Below are 16,741 nucleotides of genomic sequence, written 5' to 3'. Positions count from 1 at the left end.
TTTATATTGATTTCTTAGATACACAAGGACCCACAGGAGGAGCTACACGTTTGGAGCTATGTAAGGTAAACCATAAGAGTGATATAATGGAGCCGTGGGTCCATGCAAAATAATATGCCACATATAAGAAAACATACTGGTAAATGTGATCTTTAGAAGGTCAGGGACAGGGAGCATTTATTCTGACCTCCAGTGTATTCAATGCAATATTTATGCTGTTCCTTGTGAAGCCAGAGGAGAATATATGGGATTTTCGTTGACACCAAATGGGTTTTATTGTCCACAAAGTCTGAATTTGAGTCGGCTGAAGAGCAGACTTCCGATTTTATGCAAAAGCTTGGACACCCCTTGGGAAATTACAGACATTTTTGTTTTTTGGTGCAGGGGTATTGTAAGAGTCATTCTAATAGCATATAGCTTATATAATGAATTCTGGAATAAGCCATTGTGTATAATATGTTTTTTGCCACCATCTGTCCCACAACCCCAAAGCAGAATATAAACAGCTGGCAAGGCGGTGTTCTTTAATCGAATACTGCTTCTTTCTCTCTCTCTGAGTACACCTTTGAAAATTGTTGCTAGGGTCCATTTTTGTCTTCATCTATCATTATCAGTTGATTAGCAAAACAGCTAACACATCCAGGTGTTACTGGAAACTATAGACATTGAATTTGTGAAGAGGTCACAGGTGAGGGTATTTTTTCAATGTTTGCACATCAGGGCTGCACAGTGGAATGACACCCCAACACATACCTTTCTACACAGTTAAGCTATGTATTACATGTTTGCAGGGTTTAATATGATGTTTGCCTGCTGTTAACTCTTGGATAAATACCTACCCTTATTCTATTTGTAGTGGATAAGATGCACTTCTTTATTCTTTTGTTTTAATTTGTGTGAGACTCTATGAGATATAATCTTAAAAAAATGTGGAAAATATCTACCTATCTAAATATCATCTTGGCCCCGTGGCATCTCTCACTGTCAGACCTGATCGTCACTCTGCAGTTCACCTTTTTTTTGCTCCAAGTGTGTCATCTAGAAATAACACTTTTTAGTAACCCTTCTTCCAAAATGCACCCAGCAAAAATGCTACGAACACTGTGAAGCTCATGTTCCTGTTGCTCTTCCATTCCTCTCTCTGTCTATGCAAAGAGAACAAAGCAACACTCATTCTGTTGTTTAGGACTTGTTAGGTAGTCATTTTAGATGCAAATATGTCACAGTTATTATCTTTAATTTACACTGATGGCACTTGTGTCAGGTAGAAGTCACAGGCATAAAAGTTACAAGGCCACCCGCTTAGATCATGAGGAAATATGCACGACCTCATCTTCTCTGTTTTGCTCGCACCAATATTGATATTCATGCTTCTATTTGCTGCATTTTTTAGAAACTTTTTTTTTGCTAGATTTAAATACTCTTCAGGCTTCTTCAGCAGCTTTCTTTTAAAAAACATTTTTTTCCCTTCTGATAAGCATCAAGCAAAAAAAAAATGTGGGAACTCTTGCTCTAGCTCGGAGTGAGGAACACCTCCATCTGTACTGTTTAGCACCCAGCAGCAACACCATGGGAGTCTGTGCGCTGTGCGAGACACTGAGAGACACTGTGTTCCTTCAAATGTTCTGTCAGAGTTTTGTTTAACTTGTGCATATGACTTTGCAGTTATAATATCCAAAACCCCTCTGGGAGAAAATCATTGACTGTTCCCAGTTGATTGTCGTCTGTTTTCTGGAGCTTAATAGAGCCCAGGGCTGTATTAAGTACACATGCGGGCCTAAATGCAGGGGTGCTAACTCTTTAGAGCCAATACTCCTATGTATGGGCGGGGGGCCCCATAATACCATGTTTGATTTGAATTCAGGGGCATCATAACTGGTAGCGTATCCCCTGTCCAAGTGTTATTGACCCATTGATGTAAGTCAGCTTGATTGGGCGGCACAGCTTGTGGGTCTTTGCTCGTGCTTTAAGAGGACCACCTCAACAAAGTCTAGACTCCGTGTTCATGCATACAAATTCGTGCAGTGCACTGACTCATTGTAGCCGCCACAGTTTCAGAAGAAAGTGGGTGATTGCATGCCAGATGCAGGTGAGAGATCAGTTAACAGTTGGCACATTTGCACACAGCAAAGGTCAGTGGTTGATGGATAGAGAAGCACTACCCTGGGTATCGCTGCCAAATCTCTAGTGACCCCTCCATAGCCTCCCTCCCTGGACCACTTAAATTCCACATGGCCGTTTAACAAATTATGCCTATTGTTCATATGACAATGGAGCCTCTGTGACTGAATGGATAGCAGTGACCCTTACATGGGCTGTGACTGAATTCCACGCATTCCAACATAAGGAACGTGAAGTGGAATTAAATAAAGTAAGAGACACATTAAGGTTTTATTGGTCTGATTTAAGCTTTATTTAAGTAGAGTTCTGTGCAGAGGCTAAATGTGAATGGTAGCAAAGAGAAAGTGAGTAATTAAAGGAGAAGTGAGAAACGGTGCTTTTTTATTGCAAGGGCAAAGTTAGGGAAAGAGCAATAAAAAGCTGAGGAATAGTGTTTTTGAGGAGGATAATTTGAAGCAATACAGTTCTGCTTCTGTAATGACATGTTTCTCTACCCAAAAAATCCAACTTCCTGGCTCTGCCTGTCCTCTAATTTTTTCTGTCTCTAGAGCTGGTCTTGTAGGAGAAAAGAGAATTATAGATTCCTGACAAGAAAGAAAATGTCGTGTACGCTATTTCAGAAGTGTGTATGCATAATTTAGCTACCTTGGTTGATAGCTGTGAAGCAAGAAGACTGACAACACTTTTTGTATACTGTTTGACATCAGAATGAACAAGCTTTCAGTACATCATGTTCAAATGAAAGTTCAAACGTTTGCTTTGAAGCTACACTCCAACCACAAGCTTTTAATGGCTTGTTCAGTTTATTTAGTATAGAAGTTTCTCATGCGGCACCAAGCACACATTCATCAAGAGTTGTATATACTAAATGTCACAAGGTTGGCAAGTGGTTGCTGGTGGTTGTTGCCAGGTGAAATCGGTTGCAGAGTAATAGATTTGTATTTTCTAATTAGTTTTTATTTTAAATTCATTTTGACTTTTTATTTTTAATTCAGTTTAGTTTTATTGAGTCTCTTTTTTGTTAAGTTTTAGTTTAGTTTTTATTACTAACACTTTATTAAAGTGTTAGTTTCAGAGGCAAGATTTAGTAAAATTTAGTAAATTTTAGTAAAATCAGCACTGGTGTATATAATACCAATATAATACCAATAAAAAAACCATAATTTTATGAAAGCAGTTGAGTCTCAGTCTTGTGGACATCTTGTGGTTCACAAAACTGTATTAGTTTCGGTTTTTTCCAGAAGTTTAGTGTTTTATTTTTGTCATATTGTGTCTTTTAGTTTGTAGTTTAGTTTTAGTGAACTACAATTACCCTGGTCACTAGCAGATCGCTTTGGTGACATGTAGCTTAGATGGAAGATGGCAACTTGTCTGCAAACGCTTGCCAACTAATAACAAAGCAGTAGTAAAACTTGAAATATTGCAACTCAAAGTGGAAACAGAGAACTTTTACCTTCAAGGTTAGAGTTGTTCTCCAACGCTGCAGCTAAAACTTTCACAAAAATTGTACTTTCAAGGCCACCAATCGCTGAAGGCACATTTTTCCCTCACCGGTGGTTGCCAGGAGGTCACTTGCTGGCTCTTTAGACCCAAGTTATTGGGCCCTTATTCACCCAACCCTACATTCTCACACATCCAAAATAACAGACAATTTAGTTGTGAGGTTTGTTGTCATGTGACTGCAAAACCTCAATAATGTCTGCTTGAAGCGCTCTAAAACTGGCTCTGAAAACACATATACATGTATATTATTGGCCATTTGTCCACACATACAGAGTTTCAGGTCAAAGAAAGAACTCCAGAGTTGATGTGTAGATGAGGTAGACTGAGTCTGTGACGTCTAATATCACACTGTTTACATGAGGTGTGGTTTACATGAGGTGGCTCTGAAACTGTAGAGTACAGCACAGAGAAGAAGGTTCAGATTGGTTTGCTTTGTGCTCATTTGTGTTTTTGTGTTTTTATGTGAATGGAGATTTTTTAAGCCTTTATAATGACATGATTATTTATTTATTTATTTGAGGACTTTTATTCTTCCATTCCCTTCCTGGAGGAACAGCGTGGTATTTGACATTTAAAGGGGACTTTTCCATCTGGATTATATGAGAAATTGCTAAAAGGAGATGGAAAGTGAAAACCTGTGGCAAGCTTAACATGTATTATGTGTCTGTGCGTCATGCTTAGAACATGCATTTTTCCACAAAGGATTGATCCCATTTGCTTGAGTAAAATCTCAGTGTAGTTGATATAGATGTGTTTGTACTTGTGAGTTGCGGGTTGCTAGAATCTGTCCAGCAGTCTATGGCTCGATTGGAACATATTTTGCTGTGTAAGCGTTCACTTAAATGTCGACAGCAGAGTATCGGCTTTTCATGCTCTAATCCTTACATTGTCTCTTTGATATGTGTTGCACACAGCCGTGCATGACTGTGTTCATTTACTGTCAACCTGCATGTTGGTATAGGAAGGAAAAGTAAAAGAGTGAGGTGGTCAGAAGGGAAGCCTCCAGTATAATGATAGTATGCTAATAAGTTGATCAGCAGGCGCCTGATCCTGCTCAAAGGGAACACAGCTTGTTCTATAAAGGTTGTCATCTAAGCAGCTGTGCAGAATGTAGCATTTTGATCAGGTTATAATACCACTTTCTTACTCAAAGTACTGCAGAGTTATTTTAGTTTTATGCTTTCCAATTATTAGAATTTTCTTTCCTTTTTTCAGTTTAGTTTCATTTCAGTTAGTTTCCAGAGTGAGTTTGCTCTTTTCAGTTTTGTTTTTATTCTTTGAAAGTTCACTTTCAGATTTATTCGATTTATTAGTTTCAGAGTTAATCTGTCATGTAATTATAATTTTTCATGGGCTTTTTTATATTCACAGTAGATATTTCAATAAAAAACAGCACTTTTTGGAGACACAGTCGAGTACACTGTCGCAAGTATTAATAAGCAGATGCACAAATCTTCAAAACTAAAACACTGGTCAAAAATAAAGAGTATCACAATGGACTTTCTCTGTTAAGCCGAGCTTTCTGCTGTAGGGTCTGTGTGCCTTCACATAAAAACGGGCATTTCACAGATCATATGACTCTTTTTCCACACAAAATGATCCCCCTGAGTGCCGCCTACTACAGTCAGAGGCATTAACAAATGAAGATGATAACATGGTGATAAAACCCTGTAAAGAACATAAAAGTTTAACAGTAAAATGAAACACTGTTGCAAATAATGCAAGTTAATCTGGTGATTAGTCACACAGAGCAGTAAAATCAACCTTTTAATTTGAGTTAATTGTTTTACCGCTGAGTGCCCTCTACATCATGCAGTTTAGCAAGTTTAAGAAGTTAAGTTGATTCTTGTATTTTTTCTCTTTTGAACCTGGAACCTAGTTTGCACAGTTGTCATCTGCTCATTTTTTTAATTGTTTACAGTTTATTACCAGACAGGCGCTGCTGTGTACTGGGACTGCAGCCCTGGTTTGTGGCGGGTGGCATCCTAACATAGCTGAGCTATGCAGCCAATTGTTTTTTTTATACCTAATAAAAATTTAATTAAATACTTTAACCAACTAGTATTTCTGGAGCAAAGCAACTTTGAAATATCCAATCCAATTCAGCCAAGCCAACTTTATTTATAAAGCACTTTAAAAACAGCTAGCACTGACCAAAGTGCTCAACCTTAAACAAAAAAAAGTATAAATACTAAAAATAAAAATACAATAACAGTAAACAATGTAATAAAATAAACAATTCTATACTGGGTTTAAAGCCAAACCAAAGAGGTGGGTGTTCAGACCAGATTTAAAAATATCGACATTGAGGAGACCTTTCTAATTTCTAATGGCCACGACTGTTCCACAATTTGGAATCTGCAAAAACAAATAAAAGAATTTTAAAATGAACTCTAAAATGGACAGGCAGCCAGTGCAGTGAGGATAAAATGGGAGTACCAGTTAAAAGCTAAAGATGTGACAAGGATGACTGGCTAATACCAATGTACAACGAGTTACAGTAATCCAGCCGAGTTGTAATAAAAGCATGGATTTCACTGCTGCTCTCACTTTAAAACCCAACTCAGTTTTAATTCAGTTTTATTTATAGTAACAGACACCTCAAGGCACTTTATATCATATAGTAAAGATCCAACAATATTAGAGAGAAAACCCCAACAATCAGACGGCCTACTTTGAGCAAGACCTTGATGACAGTGGGAAGGAAAAACTCCCTTTCAACAGGAAGAAACCTCAGACAGAGACATAAATCTGGGAGAGGATTTCATAAAGCTGTGGCAGGCTGTTCTCCAGGACTGAATTAAGCCATAGTTTTGTGTATCATTCTTTTTATTCTTTATTTCTTTGGGGGTTTTTTCAAATGCCTCTCTCATTCATTTAATAAAGACTTCAAAATAACTACTCAAAGGTGTTACCACGAAAGCTGCCGAGCAGCGAGACTTGCCTCTGGAAGGACTTTCAAAGCAGCTGCTTGTTACTTTACATAATGGATATGACTGTGCATGTGCCCTTTGTGGCATTTTAATATTACATTTGAAGACAACACTGTCAAAGGTCCCTCTGTGCTTTTCTCAAGTGGCTGTTTCATAAGCGAAGGCTCCCTCTCATCTCTCTCCCTTCGTCACTGCTGATTTGCGCTCTTCCTCTAATCAAAGCTTAAGAGGAGTTCATCTCCTCTCCTCCCCCTCCATCTCGCATATCTGTTTGTCTCTGGCCAACGGTGTCACACAGGCTCGCCTGTTCTCTTTCTGTCTCTAGGCTTGTATAATGAGCTCTGCTTGGGACAGGACATTCTCCAGTTTGGCCTTTTACTCTCTGGCCAAGAGGGAGTGGGAGGCATGAATAAGAGGAGGAAGAAAAGAACGCATAGATAGATGTAAGCAGTCTGTCACTATAGCAGCATACAGGGGTAGGTTGAATGTGTTCAAAGAGAAATTTTGGATCGGCTAACTTAATTACCGTCTGCATGGGACAGTGAAGAGTATGAGTAGGTTGAGATGGTTTCACGGTTCCCCGTCTCTCTGCTGCTTCATGATTACAGTCCTGGACATGAAACCTGCATATCATGGTAAACAATAGTTTATTTACTTATATGTTTAACCAAAGGCTGATACTGTGTTTAAAAGTCAGTCATAAAAGTATGCAGCATTGGAGTTTTTCCTACGGCGTGGCACACCATATTTAGTCATCAGTGGTTTTAAGGTCATTCCAACTGTCTTGTATGTGTTTGCATCAGCTACCTTATGGACTGTTTAAGGTGACTAAATAGACTGTTGTCAGTGTCACCGAGTTGTACATTACCATGTTTTCCAGTAGGGGTCAGTGTTGATACAATTATGATCTACTGTTTAAGTATTGTATACATACTGACTCCATTATAAATACAAACATGTACTTTGCATTATATTTGCATAACATAACTAACTAGGTTTTATAGGAAAACAGAATTGTGAAAATATTTTGGCAACATTTAAAAAAATTTTATGTCCATTTTAAGAGAAGACATAGTGAGTCAGTAATGCCACAGGCCTGTCTGTATAACTGTGTACATTGTTAGCCTTTATTCGGAAGGGAGATATAGAGGAAGACCAATGATACGCAATGTGCTCCATGCTATCTGATCAGTGCTTGTTGGCAGTAGCTGGGTCCAGGCTGAAGACAAAATGAGACCGTGGCTTGTGAGAATGTGGACATTGCCGATATCTTTAAAAAGAAGCTGAAGACCCGCCTGCTATTATTTAGTTTTATCCATTTGTACTGTTTTCATTGCTGTATCTTACTTGATATTGTAGAGCAGCTTGTGACTTTTGTTCTTGTTGCTCTTGATAAGTGCTGTATAAATAAACGTACTCCCTTACTTGTAGGATGAGTTTGTTGCTGTTTACACCAAATCCATCGTGACTTTATTACATATAATAAAGTCAAGCTGTCTTTTAGAGGGGAAGCTATGATCTGCCCAAGGAGACTCCAGCAGCAGTAGCAGTAGCCATCAGTTTCGGCCTATCCACTGCTTGTAATCCATACTAATGCATTTCTCCATTTCCAGATGAACGAGACACTCAGTCCTTGAATCTTTACGCTTTCTTAGAGCTGTCTAATCCCCGTGACTCTGTCTGAGATGTTTCGCTTTTAATGGCTGGCTGTATTTGAGCAGTAATGGCCACTGTGCTCCCCTTTCCTGTCTTTGACCCTGTATCCGTGTGGAGACAACAGAGTGAGCTGTGTTGAGAATCAATACGTCTCCCTTTGTCTTTTTGTTTGTGGGGAAAGTGGAATTAGTTCCATCTTCAGAGCAGCAGTATTTTAGAGAACAACAGGCTCACTTAGTGCCTCTCTGGGTTTTAGGTCTCACTTTCAGAACTCTGAAATGTCATTGCTCTTACCATCTTAACACTGATGGTTTGGGTTGAGTACGCCTTGCTAATTACACTCTCTCAAGTAAAATACTCTTGTGAAGTCAGAGTTAGACAAAAAGCTGAAACTTGTAAAGAAACAGAGTGAAACATGAATCTTTAGTGCTAGTTGGACAAACTTCTACTTTTCTTCTTTTTTGGATACAATGTGGTCAGTTGAACAGGTCAGATTGACTTCAGATTCCCGATGTGGTGTTTTCACTTCTATTTCTCTCAGGTAGCAGCATTCAGGCATCTTCTACTTCATTTTCTAAAAGACTTTGCTGTTGTGAGTAAATAGAATAATTTACTCCCATTTACTGTAATACACCCTTTTACATCAAATCTTGTTGAGCCCATTATTTGTTAGTCAAACGCAGGAACACTAATAAAATATTTTCCAACAGTACCTACTCGGATCTGCTTGGCACAGCTTTTAGGCTTGTCCATTAGGTGGTAGTACTTGGTACCAGGTGCTTTTTTAGTGCCTACTCGACTGGGGTTCCAAGTGATCTGAGGCAATCCGAAAATGTGATGTCAGCAGACTGCATGCCACTGATTGGCTAGTCAGTAGTATCACTTGTTGAGTCATAAGAGCGACAATCTCCTTCACAAAAATCAAAGCCGCTAATTTTGAAACCTGATAATTCAGGAAATTACTGCACAAAAAAACAACACGGTGGTCCCTGAGTCTGACAAAAAGCCTTAAACTGACCAGCACGTATACCAACTCCTCGATATCAGTTGCTGTGGCGTTCATGTCTCATAGAAATGATGTCGCAAGACTTTCAGTCGCATGCTGTAATGACCATAAGCATATTAGGTTGTACGAGTTTGTAAGGCAAAATGACTGAAAACAAGTCAAGTCGAGTGGAGCAGGCACTAAAAGGCTAAAAGGCTTTGCAGGAGTTTACCCGCAGACACCATTTTGACTCTTGCTTAATTCGTTCTCAATGCCCTAAATGGCCTGTACAGTCAGTACAGTCAGTGCAATACATTTATCATGATAGATCGAGTCATTACTCTGTCTGTACACTGCAGGACTTTTTTATTTAAAAAGCCTTTTCCACTCTGCTGCTCTTGAGAATAATCAATTCACGTGGCTGACTGACTGGAAAATAGTCACTTAAATAACTCCTAGTGATTCTTGGGTTTGAGGAAAGGCTGTCAAAAAGATTGTAAAGAAACTTGCACATCTGTATTATCTCTATAGTGCACATTTCAATGTTCATGTAAGGTAAATAGAGCAGGCAGGTTTTAGATTTCATGTTACTGTGAGCTAAACTGACCAAAACCAACTAACACCAAGCCCCAAGTAATCGAAAACTGCCAATAAACTTCACTGCAGATTTTAGTTTTCGTAGATTAATTGGAAGAAAATTCATCACAACTTGAAAATATATTGATTATTATTAAATTTCTTTTTTTTTTAAAATAAGACCTCAGATGTCCTCTAGACCTATCCTATCACAACCAGTCTTATCAAAAACAAAGTACACCTTTTCAGCTTTTAAAAGAATTAAACGGGTAAGCAACAGCCAGGTGCTACTGATCAAATTTACTTTACTGCCTCTATAAAAGCGTTGATCTGGTGCAGGAATGCGTCTATACAATGCCACAATCTTACCAGGAGTGACCCAAGAGCTACAGTTAAATTTCATGCCAGTAAAAATAGAAAAAAACTGAACCAGTGTGGGTTGTTTGGAAAGCCTCCCCTGTCTAAAAATAGCATGGCAGTGCAGCTTCGGTTGGCAGAGTTACATCTAAATGTACCACAAGACGTCAGGAATGATATTATTTGGACAGGTGAGACCAAAGTTGAGATGTTTGGAGGAAATGTACGGCACCACATTTCACCTCGTGCCAGTGGTTAAGCACGGTGGAGGAGGGGTGATGAGTTGGGCTTGTTTTGCATCCCCAGGACCTGGGCACCTTGTGGTCATTGAGCTCACCTCTGTATAGCCTCTGTATATCATTCTAGAGTCAAATATGAGGCCATCTATCTGACAGCTAACAGCTGGCTAAAATTGGGTCATGCTAAAGTACATGCAATCTCAAGCACAGCAGCAAATCTATATCACTGAGGTGCATCAGTCAAAGTCCAGATCTCAGTCTGATAGAATACCTGAACGTCATGGCAGGAACTTAAGAGGAGCTATGTGATCATTAACAAAAAAAAAGTAAACCTTGCACATATCCTGATCAGTCATGCTATAAGCTTTGTTGACAATAAATAGTTTGGTACTCATTTAGTATTAAAAAGTTCTTTGCAATTCCAAATTATATTGCTGCTGGTGGAACTCTCCTTTGATTGTTTTTTTTAAGCTGTTATTCTCAGATTTATTAGCATTTTGTTCTGGAGGTCTTATTTTGAAAAGCAATTTGAATTCTTGCAAAGTTTGCCATATTCATTAGTACCGGCTAAAGTTTATTTGGTCCTATTATACCGCAAGAGTTTGCAGCCAGCATACACATTAAAATGAAAGCCTGTGGTTTACTTTACTTTTTTCTTGGCCTTTTTTCCTTTTGGCCCTTTGACTGCCCACTGGTGTGTTTGTCGTCGAGGCAGAGGGGAGCCACCAGCTGTACACGAACTCTTCCTGACCCTGGACTGCCTGTCTATAAACTCCTGGCTGGTCAAACAAGAACTCATTGTAGGTAGCTATTCCCACAGCGACTATCATGCTGGCAAGATCAATCTGCTTTGAAATAAAAAAGAAAGCGGTCCGGCCTTACACGCGCCGCTTTTGTGTGCATGAATAGCACTCAACTGCCATATGAGTTCAGTAACCTTACAGACTAGGTTAAGACTATGCGTGTTGTGTGGTTATTGCTGCTTTCACCTTTAAAAGTACAGAAAATATGTACACTCTTCAGGGGTTTTTTGTTTTTCATGAGCTCAGTGGCAGCAATGCAAAGCCTGGAGGCTGTGCATTTCTCCTGCTTCGCAGCAGGAGGCTCTGGCTTGATACTGAGTGATGTATACTTGCTAAATACGCTCTGTGGGACCTCGGGAATGCCTAGTCTATGTTATAAGACATAGAGGCACGAACACACACTGCTATATTGTGTCGATGGGAGTTTATGGACTGGGGTAATGACAAAAACTCTTCACAGCATGCAGCGTTATGGTCCCCACTGCTCTCACTAGCAACAAGCAGCATCACAGTGAACAATTGAGCAGCCACTGAAGGAAGGAAATGTATCGCAGAGAGCGAGTATGAGAGAAAAAGAGAGGAAGACTTTGATTAGGTACAATCAACACAGAAATCCGTTCATCTTGGAAACCATGGCAGACTTTGATTACAAGAATGTATAAAACTGACCTTTTTTTGAGCTGTTTATGATTGTGTGTTTCTGATTAGATATCTTGATTTTTGTAAGTGTCTTTTTTCGTAATAAGTTTAACTTAACTTGTGAATTTTTAGTCAGTTTCCAGCTGGATCTAATAGCTGTTTTACATGAGTGGAGCTGAATTTTATTATTCTTTTTGGGGAGTTTTCTGCCTTCAATTTGTAATTACGTGTCTACAGTGAAAAAGTTTGCGAATTCAGCCAATATTCCTCTTGAAAGTCAGCTGATTGAATAGACATCGACAGTTAAAATGACAGCGCAAGTGTATAAATAAGCAAATAAACAATGAAACCTGTTCATGTTTTGTGTGTCTAAAAAAAATATTAGCCAATATATTGGAATACTGGATTTTAAAATTCACAAATATCAGTATCTCTATTGTTCTTAAAAGTCGTATATCAGCTGGGCATTTATCTATGAGTGTTCCTGCTACTTCAGCTTGCTTTGACCAGTTAAAAATCAATGCAGTTTAACCATAGATTTGTCAAAGTAACCCAGCTGTCATTCAGAGGATCATAACTGACAAAAGTCTGGTTTCCAGCTTACAGGCAGAGTCCAAGCAGCAGTCTTTAGTGGAAGAAATCATGGTATATAAACCCGAGTATGGCTTGCAGGCAGGATGTTTAGCGCAGACTGTTTACACTGTGGCCATGTCCCTAGCAGTTTTTCTTTTTTTGACTACACCAGTACAGTTTTTGCTCATCACCCAACCTGTTTGTTCCCGTTGACTCACCCAAATAAAATTCAGGTTGCTGGGTGGCTGTTTTGACAAAGTGGATGAGAGTCCAACTGGCCAAAACATGACTGGAATAGGAGTGCTGGAAACTGTGCTGTGCTTCACAACGTGACAGCCTTAAAGGGGATAGAGGAGAAATCAATGGACTTTGTTGGGACTCACTATAGTCTTTTTTAAACATATTTTAACAAGCACACAGTTAGATCTGCTTAGAAACCGTACCCAACATCAGAAAATGAGTATTCGAAATTTCATGTGAAGTGACAGGTGAAACCTGTTTTATTTAAACACATTACATCATCTACGTTTTTGGAGTCATGCCAAGATCGCAAGAGCTCTGTTAGGTATTCAACAAAAATACCTGTAACCATTTTCAAGGGGTGTCTCAGCAACTCACAGTTATTTGAAGTAAATCAGCTTTCAGCTTTAAGGACTGGCTTCTCCAGAAAATCCAGCTCTTGAGCAAGCTTTTTGTGTATGAATTAGCCTTATGTGAAGTCAGGAAGAAGCTAAAAGCTCTTCCATAACTAAGCCCTAATGTGCACACATGTCTGCATTTGTTCCATTGTATTTAGATGTGGACTATGGGTTGTCTTCTTCAAAGCATGCAGTGATTGGCTACTTTATCACTCTTTATAGCTTATTTACATTTGATAGGCTGTCACTCCCAGGCATGCTTTTTTTTTTGCCTAGGGAGGCAAATTAGTGGCTGAAGTGTAAAACCTGGAGTATGACTAACAAAACTGGATCCGGAGCCACTGAATGTCAAGAGTTGTGACGTTTTATGAGCAAGTGTTGCTTCCTGCTCCAGAGTTTGTCTTGTCTGTGTGTCTACAGCAGCTTTAGTTTGATTGTGGGAGGGAACTGAAACCTGCTGTGATCTGATAGCTGGCTTGTTAACTCCATTCCACTGAAGGCTTTGCCTGTTTTCTAGGCATCCCAAACTTTTCCCCCCTGTTGTTCTCAGCCACATAGCATGTTGTCTTCTCTACACTCACAGGATTTGAGTTTCAGGGGTTGAGGACAGTTGTTTTGACTGTGTAAAGCTGTGTGACAAATTCTCCTTCGCTGCTGTTTGAATGTGAGGAACTGGCTTTGTGACTGTCTCTAAAATTCCTTTAGTGCACTCTTGCACCGGGAGCAGGAACAGCTTTCCTGTCATTCAGGATACACGCTCACACTATTCCGGACATCATGCGTTTGGGATCTCAGTGTGGGAAACTTTGAGGAGGGGGAGTGCTCAGAGCTTCAGAGCAGTAATCTGAGCTTGTGGGACTAGACACAAGTATTGGAGCTGAAGTAAATGTTCGATGGATTAATCTTCTCTTTCTTCACCGGGAAATGGTTTCACAGTGGTTGGGATTTTGTCCTGACACTACCTATGAGGACTTGAGTAGATGTGAATGTCTCCAAGAGGACTCCTGAGTGAAATTTTGCCATAAATTTGAGTTGTGATCCATGAAAACCTCTCCTCACATTTCTCTGCGCTGGTAGCACCTCAGGAGGACTTGGATTTTAGTGTTGTTCAGATTTTTAGTGGTGGATTCGGAGTGGGAAATCACACCATGGCTGGAGTTACCAGGAAGGGATCTGGAAGACCCTCATACTACTACAGATTCCTGGGCAAATCCCGACTGCAGCGTCAGCGGAGCCGGTCACGCAGCCGCACCAGGCCGTCTGCCAGCAGGGGTAATAAATACTACAACTGCTAAAAAAAAAAGCTCACCATGCAGCAGTTTTAACCTCATGTACACAGTGTTAGTTTAGATAAAAACTCGCTGACAGGGCATTAATACTGTTTCTGATTCACATTTAAAAGTTCATATTTCTGTAATCCGTGGCAGTTCCTCTTTTCTAATTTTTGACATCTCTTCTCGTCGCTCATAGGAGAACTTCTCTTCTGGTAGCATTATTTTTAGTCCTGGCAACAACAAGCTGTGTGCCGCCGCTCGTGTTTGTGTGTTCCTAAGAAGAAGTTTGAGTTTGTCAGTTGACAGTTTGGCGTAACTATTCGCAAAGTGATGCTGCTCTCACATTTCACCATCAAAGCTTGAAAGCTTACAGTTCATCGCGAATCTGATGAATTCCACCCTGTTTGGGCACTCTGCCCACATGTGTGTTTTTTCTTATTAGCAACCAAGAAAAGGCTTGAAGTCTGTTAGTTTTTCTGCACTGCATAACTGCTTTGTCTTTATTTTTTTGCCACTCTGTGCCCTCCAGCAGTGTGTTTGTTCACTTTGCTGCTTCTCTGGATCACTGTACATAGTGCTTGCAGTGTTCGAACTGCAAGGTTATAGTGAGAAGTCTGCCCCCAAGGCTTTGCTGACTTTACTTGAATGAAGAGGAAAGAATTATCTCTGAAATCTTCAGCCTATTGATTTTTTTCCATCTAAGTGAGCTGCAGTAAGGTGCCAACCAGGATATGAAGACGAAAACTATGATTACTATGTGATTTACTCTGCAGTGGATGTGATGCAGAAGTTCCTAAAGTGAGGATAGTTCAGGAAAAAATGTGGCTCTCGCTCACTGAGACTTAATGCTGTTTGTGCTCCATCTGTTCTATAGTAAGAGACGGACAAAGCTGGACCTGAGCGTGAGAGCGAGACGAATGCAGTGTGTAGGTGCCTGCTTTGTATGTCTTCGCTCCAGCTGATGAAAGAGATGCTTTGAAGTCTCCACTCTGTGTCATTCACTCCTCCAAAGAGATCACACACACGCATGCACGCACACATGCGTCGAGTTTAAGTACAAAGGCACACGAAAACACGCTTTGCCTTGATCTCTGTGGCTAAGTGCAAGTTCCTCGCACAAAAAACTTTTACACACAGGCTGCAGATTGATACGGTGACACACAGACGGGTAAGGACGGGTTGTGGTGGTGATGTTTTGGCAAAAAGCCAGCAGTACTGAAGTTAGATTCCCACTTATGTTTCATTTGGGGAAAAAAAGAGCTTTATTAGCTTGTAGGGCTAAATAAATGGATATGCAGTAAGAAGAACAATGTACGCTCACCGGCCACTTTGTTGGCTGCACCTGTTCAGCTGCTTGCAAATGCAAATATCTGATAAACCAATCATAAGGAAACAACAAGTGCATTTACGTGTGCAGACATGATGAAGGGGGATTGATGAAGTTTAAACCAAGCAGTTTTCGGCATTTACAAAGCAGCAGAAAACTACAACAGGAGGGCCTCTACTCTGAGCTAAGAACTGGAAAATGATGCTAGAGTTTGCATGGGGTCACCACACTTGGACAATAGAGGTTAAAAGCAATTTTCTTTTTCCTTCCCACTGTCGCCAAGTGCTTGCTGATTGGGAGTCGTCTGATTGTTGGGGTTTTCTCTGTATTATTGCAGGGTGACTGTTGTGATTTGATGCTGTAGGAATTGAATTGAATCTTCTGATGGCTGCTTCCAGCAGGAAAACACACCATGTCACAAAGGTTAAATCATCTCAAACTGGTTTCTTGACTATTACAGTGAGTTCACTGCACTCAAATGGCCTCCATAGTCACCAGAACTCAATCCAGCAGTGCACTTTTAGGATGTGGTGCAACAGGATGTGCATCATAGATGTGCAGCTGACAAATTTGCATCAACTGTGTGATGCTATCATGTGAATGTTTCCAGCTCTTTGTTGGATTTATGCCACAAAGAATTCAGGATGTTCTGAAGGCAAAAAGTGGTCCAAGCCAGTACTAGGAAGTGTCCCTAATGAAGTGGTCACCGCATGTACGTATGCAGCTTGTGAAATGAAGTAAAAATAAAATAGCTAATTAAATCTGGTGACATGTAAAATCAGCTACATGTTTACATGCAGCGTAACCAGGTGCACATATTTCAGTATTTTTGCTGCACTGTGTTAGCAGACTGCTTCAGAAGCTACTTGTTGTCCACCTTGTGTTAAACCAAAAAGGAAACACTTTCATTTCTCAAATGAAAGGCAGTGTATTATATTCTTTTGAGCTAGAATATAATACACCGCGTACTTCTGCAATGAATTCAGCCCATTGTTTAGTTCACTTCCACTCTTTGGAAGAAGAGTATGAAGCTGCTTTCACACACTGCAGAGCACTGTAGCCCTGAACTTTTCTATATGTCACCTGACGCATATTAACCGGCCTTTAAACCTCCACC

At 39.9% G+C, this 16,741-nt stretch overlaps 1 protein-coding gene across 8 annotated transcripts in view; it reads left to right on the top strand.

Moving 5' to 3' along the window:
* Positions 1 to 16,741, top strand: part of dab2ipb (DAB2 interacting protein b) — a 180,314-nt gene that overhangs the window by 61,902 nt on the left and 101,671 nt on the right. For 2 of the 8 annotated variants that reach the window (XM_005454528.4, XM_013274054.3), the window contains exon 1: positions 13,560 to 14,295. The exons of the other annotated variants lie outside the window; for them this stretch is intronic. In XM_005454528.4, the coding sequence (XP_005454585.1) occupies positions 14,172 to 14,295 (124 nt within the window). In that variant the 5' untranslated portion in view covers positions 13,560 to 14,171. Of the gene's footprint in view, positions 1 to 13,559; positions 14,296 to 16,741 lie in introns of those variants that run through there. 8 annotated transcript variants of the gene reach the window in all.

Source organism: Oreochromis niloticus, linkage group LG7 (genome assembly GCF_001858045.2).
Source record: "Oreochromis niloticus isolate F11D_XX linkage group LG7, O_niloticus_UMD_NMBU, whole genome shotgun sequence".
Taxonomy (NCBI): Eukaryota; Metazoa; Chordata; class Actinopteri; order Cichliformes; family Cichlidae; genus Oreochromis; species Oreochromis niloticus.
The sequence above is the reverse complement of the archived record's forward strand: the minus strand, read 5'-3'. Positions and strand labels throughout refer to the sequence as shown.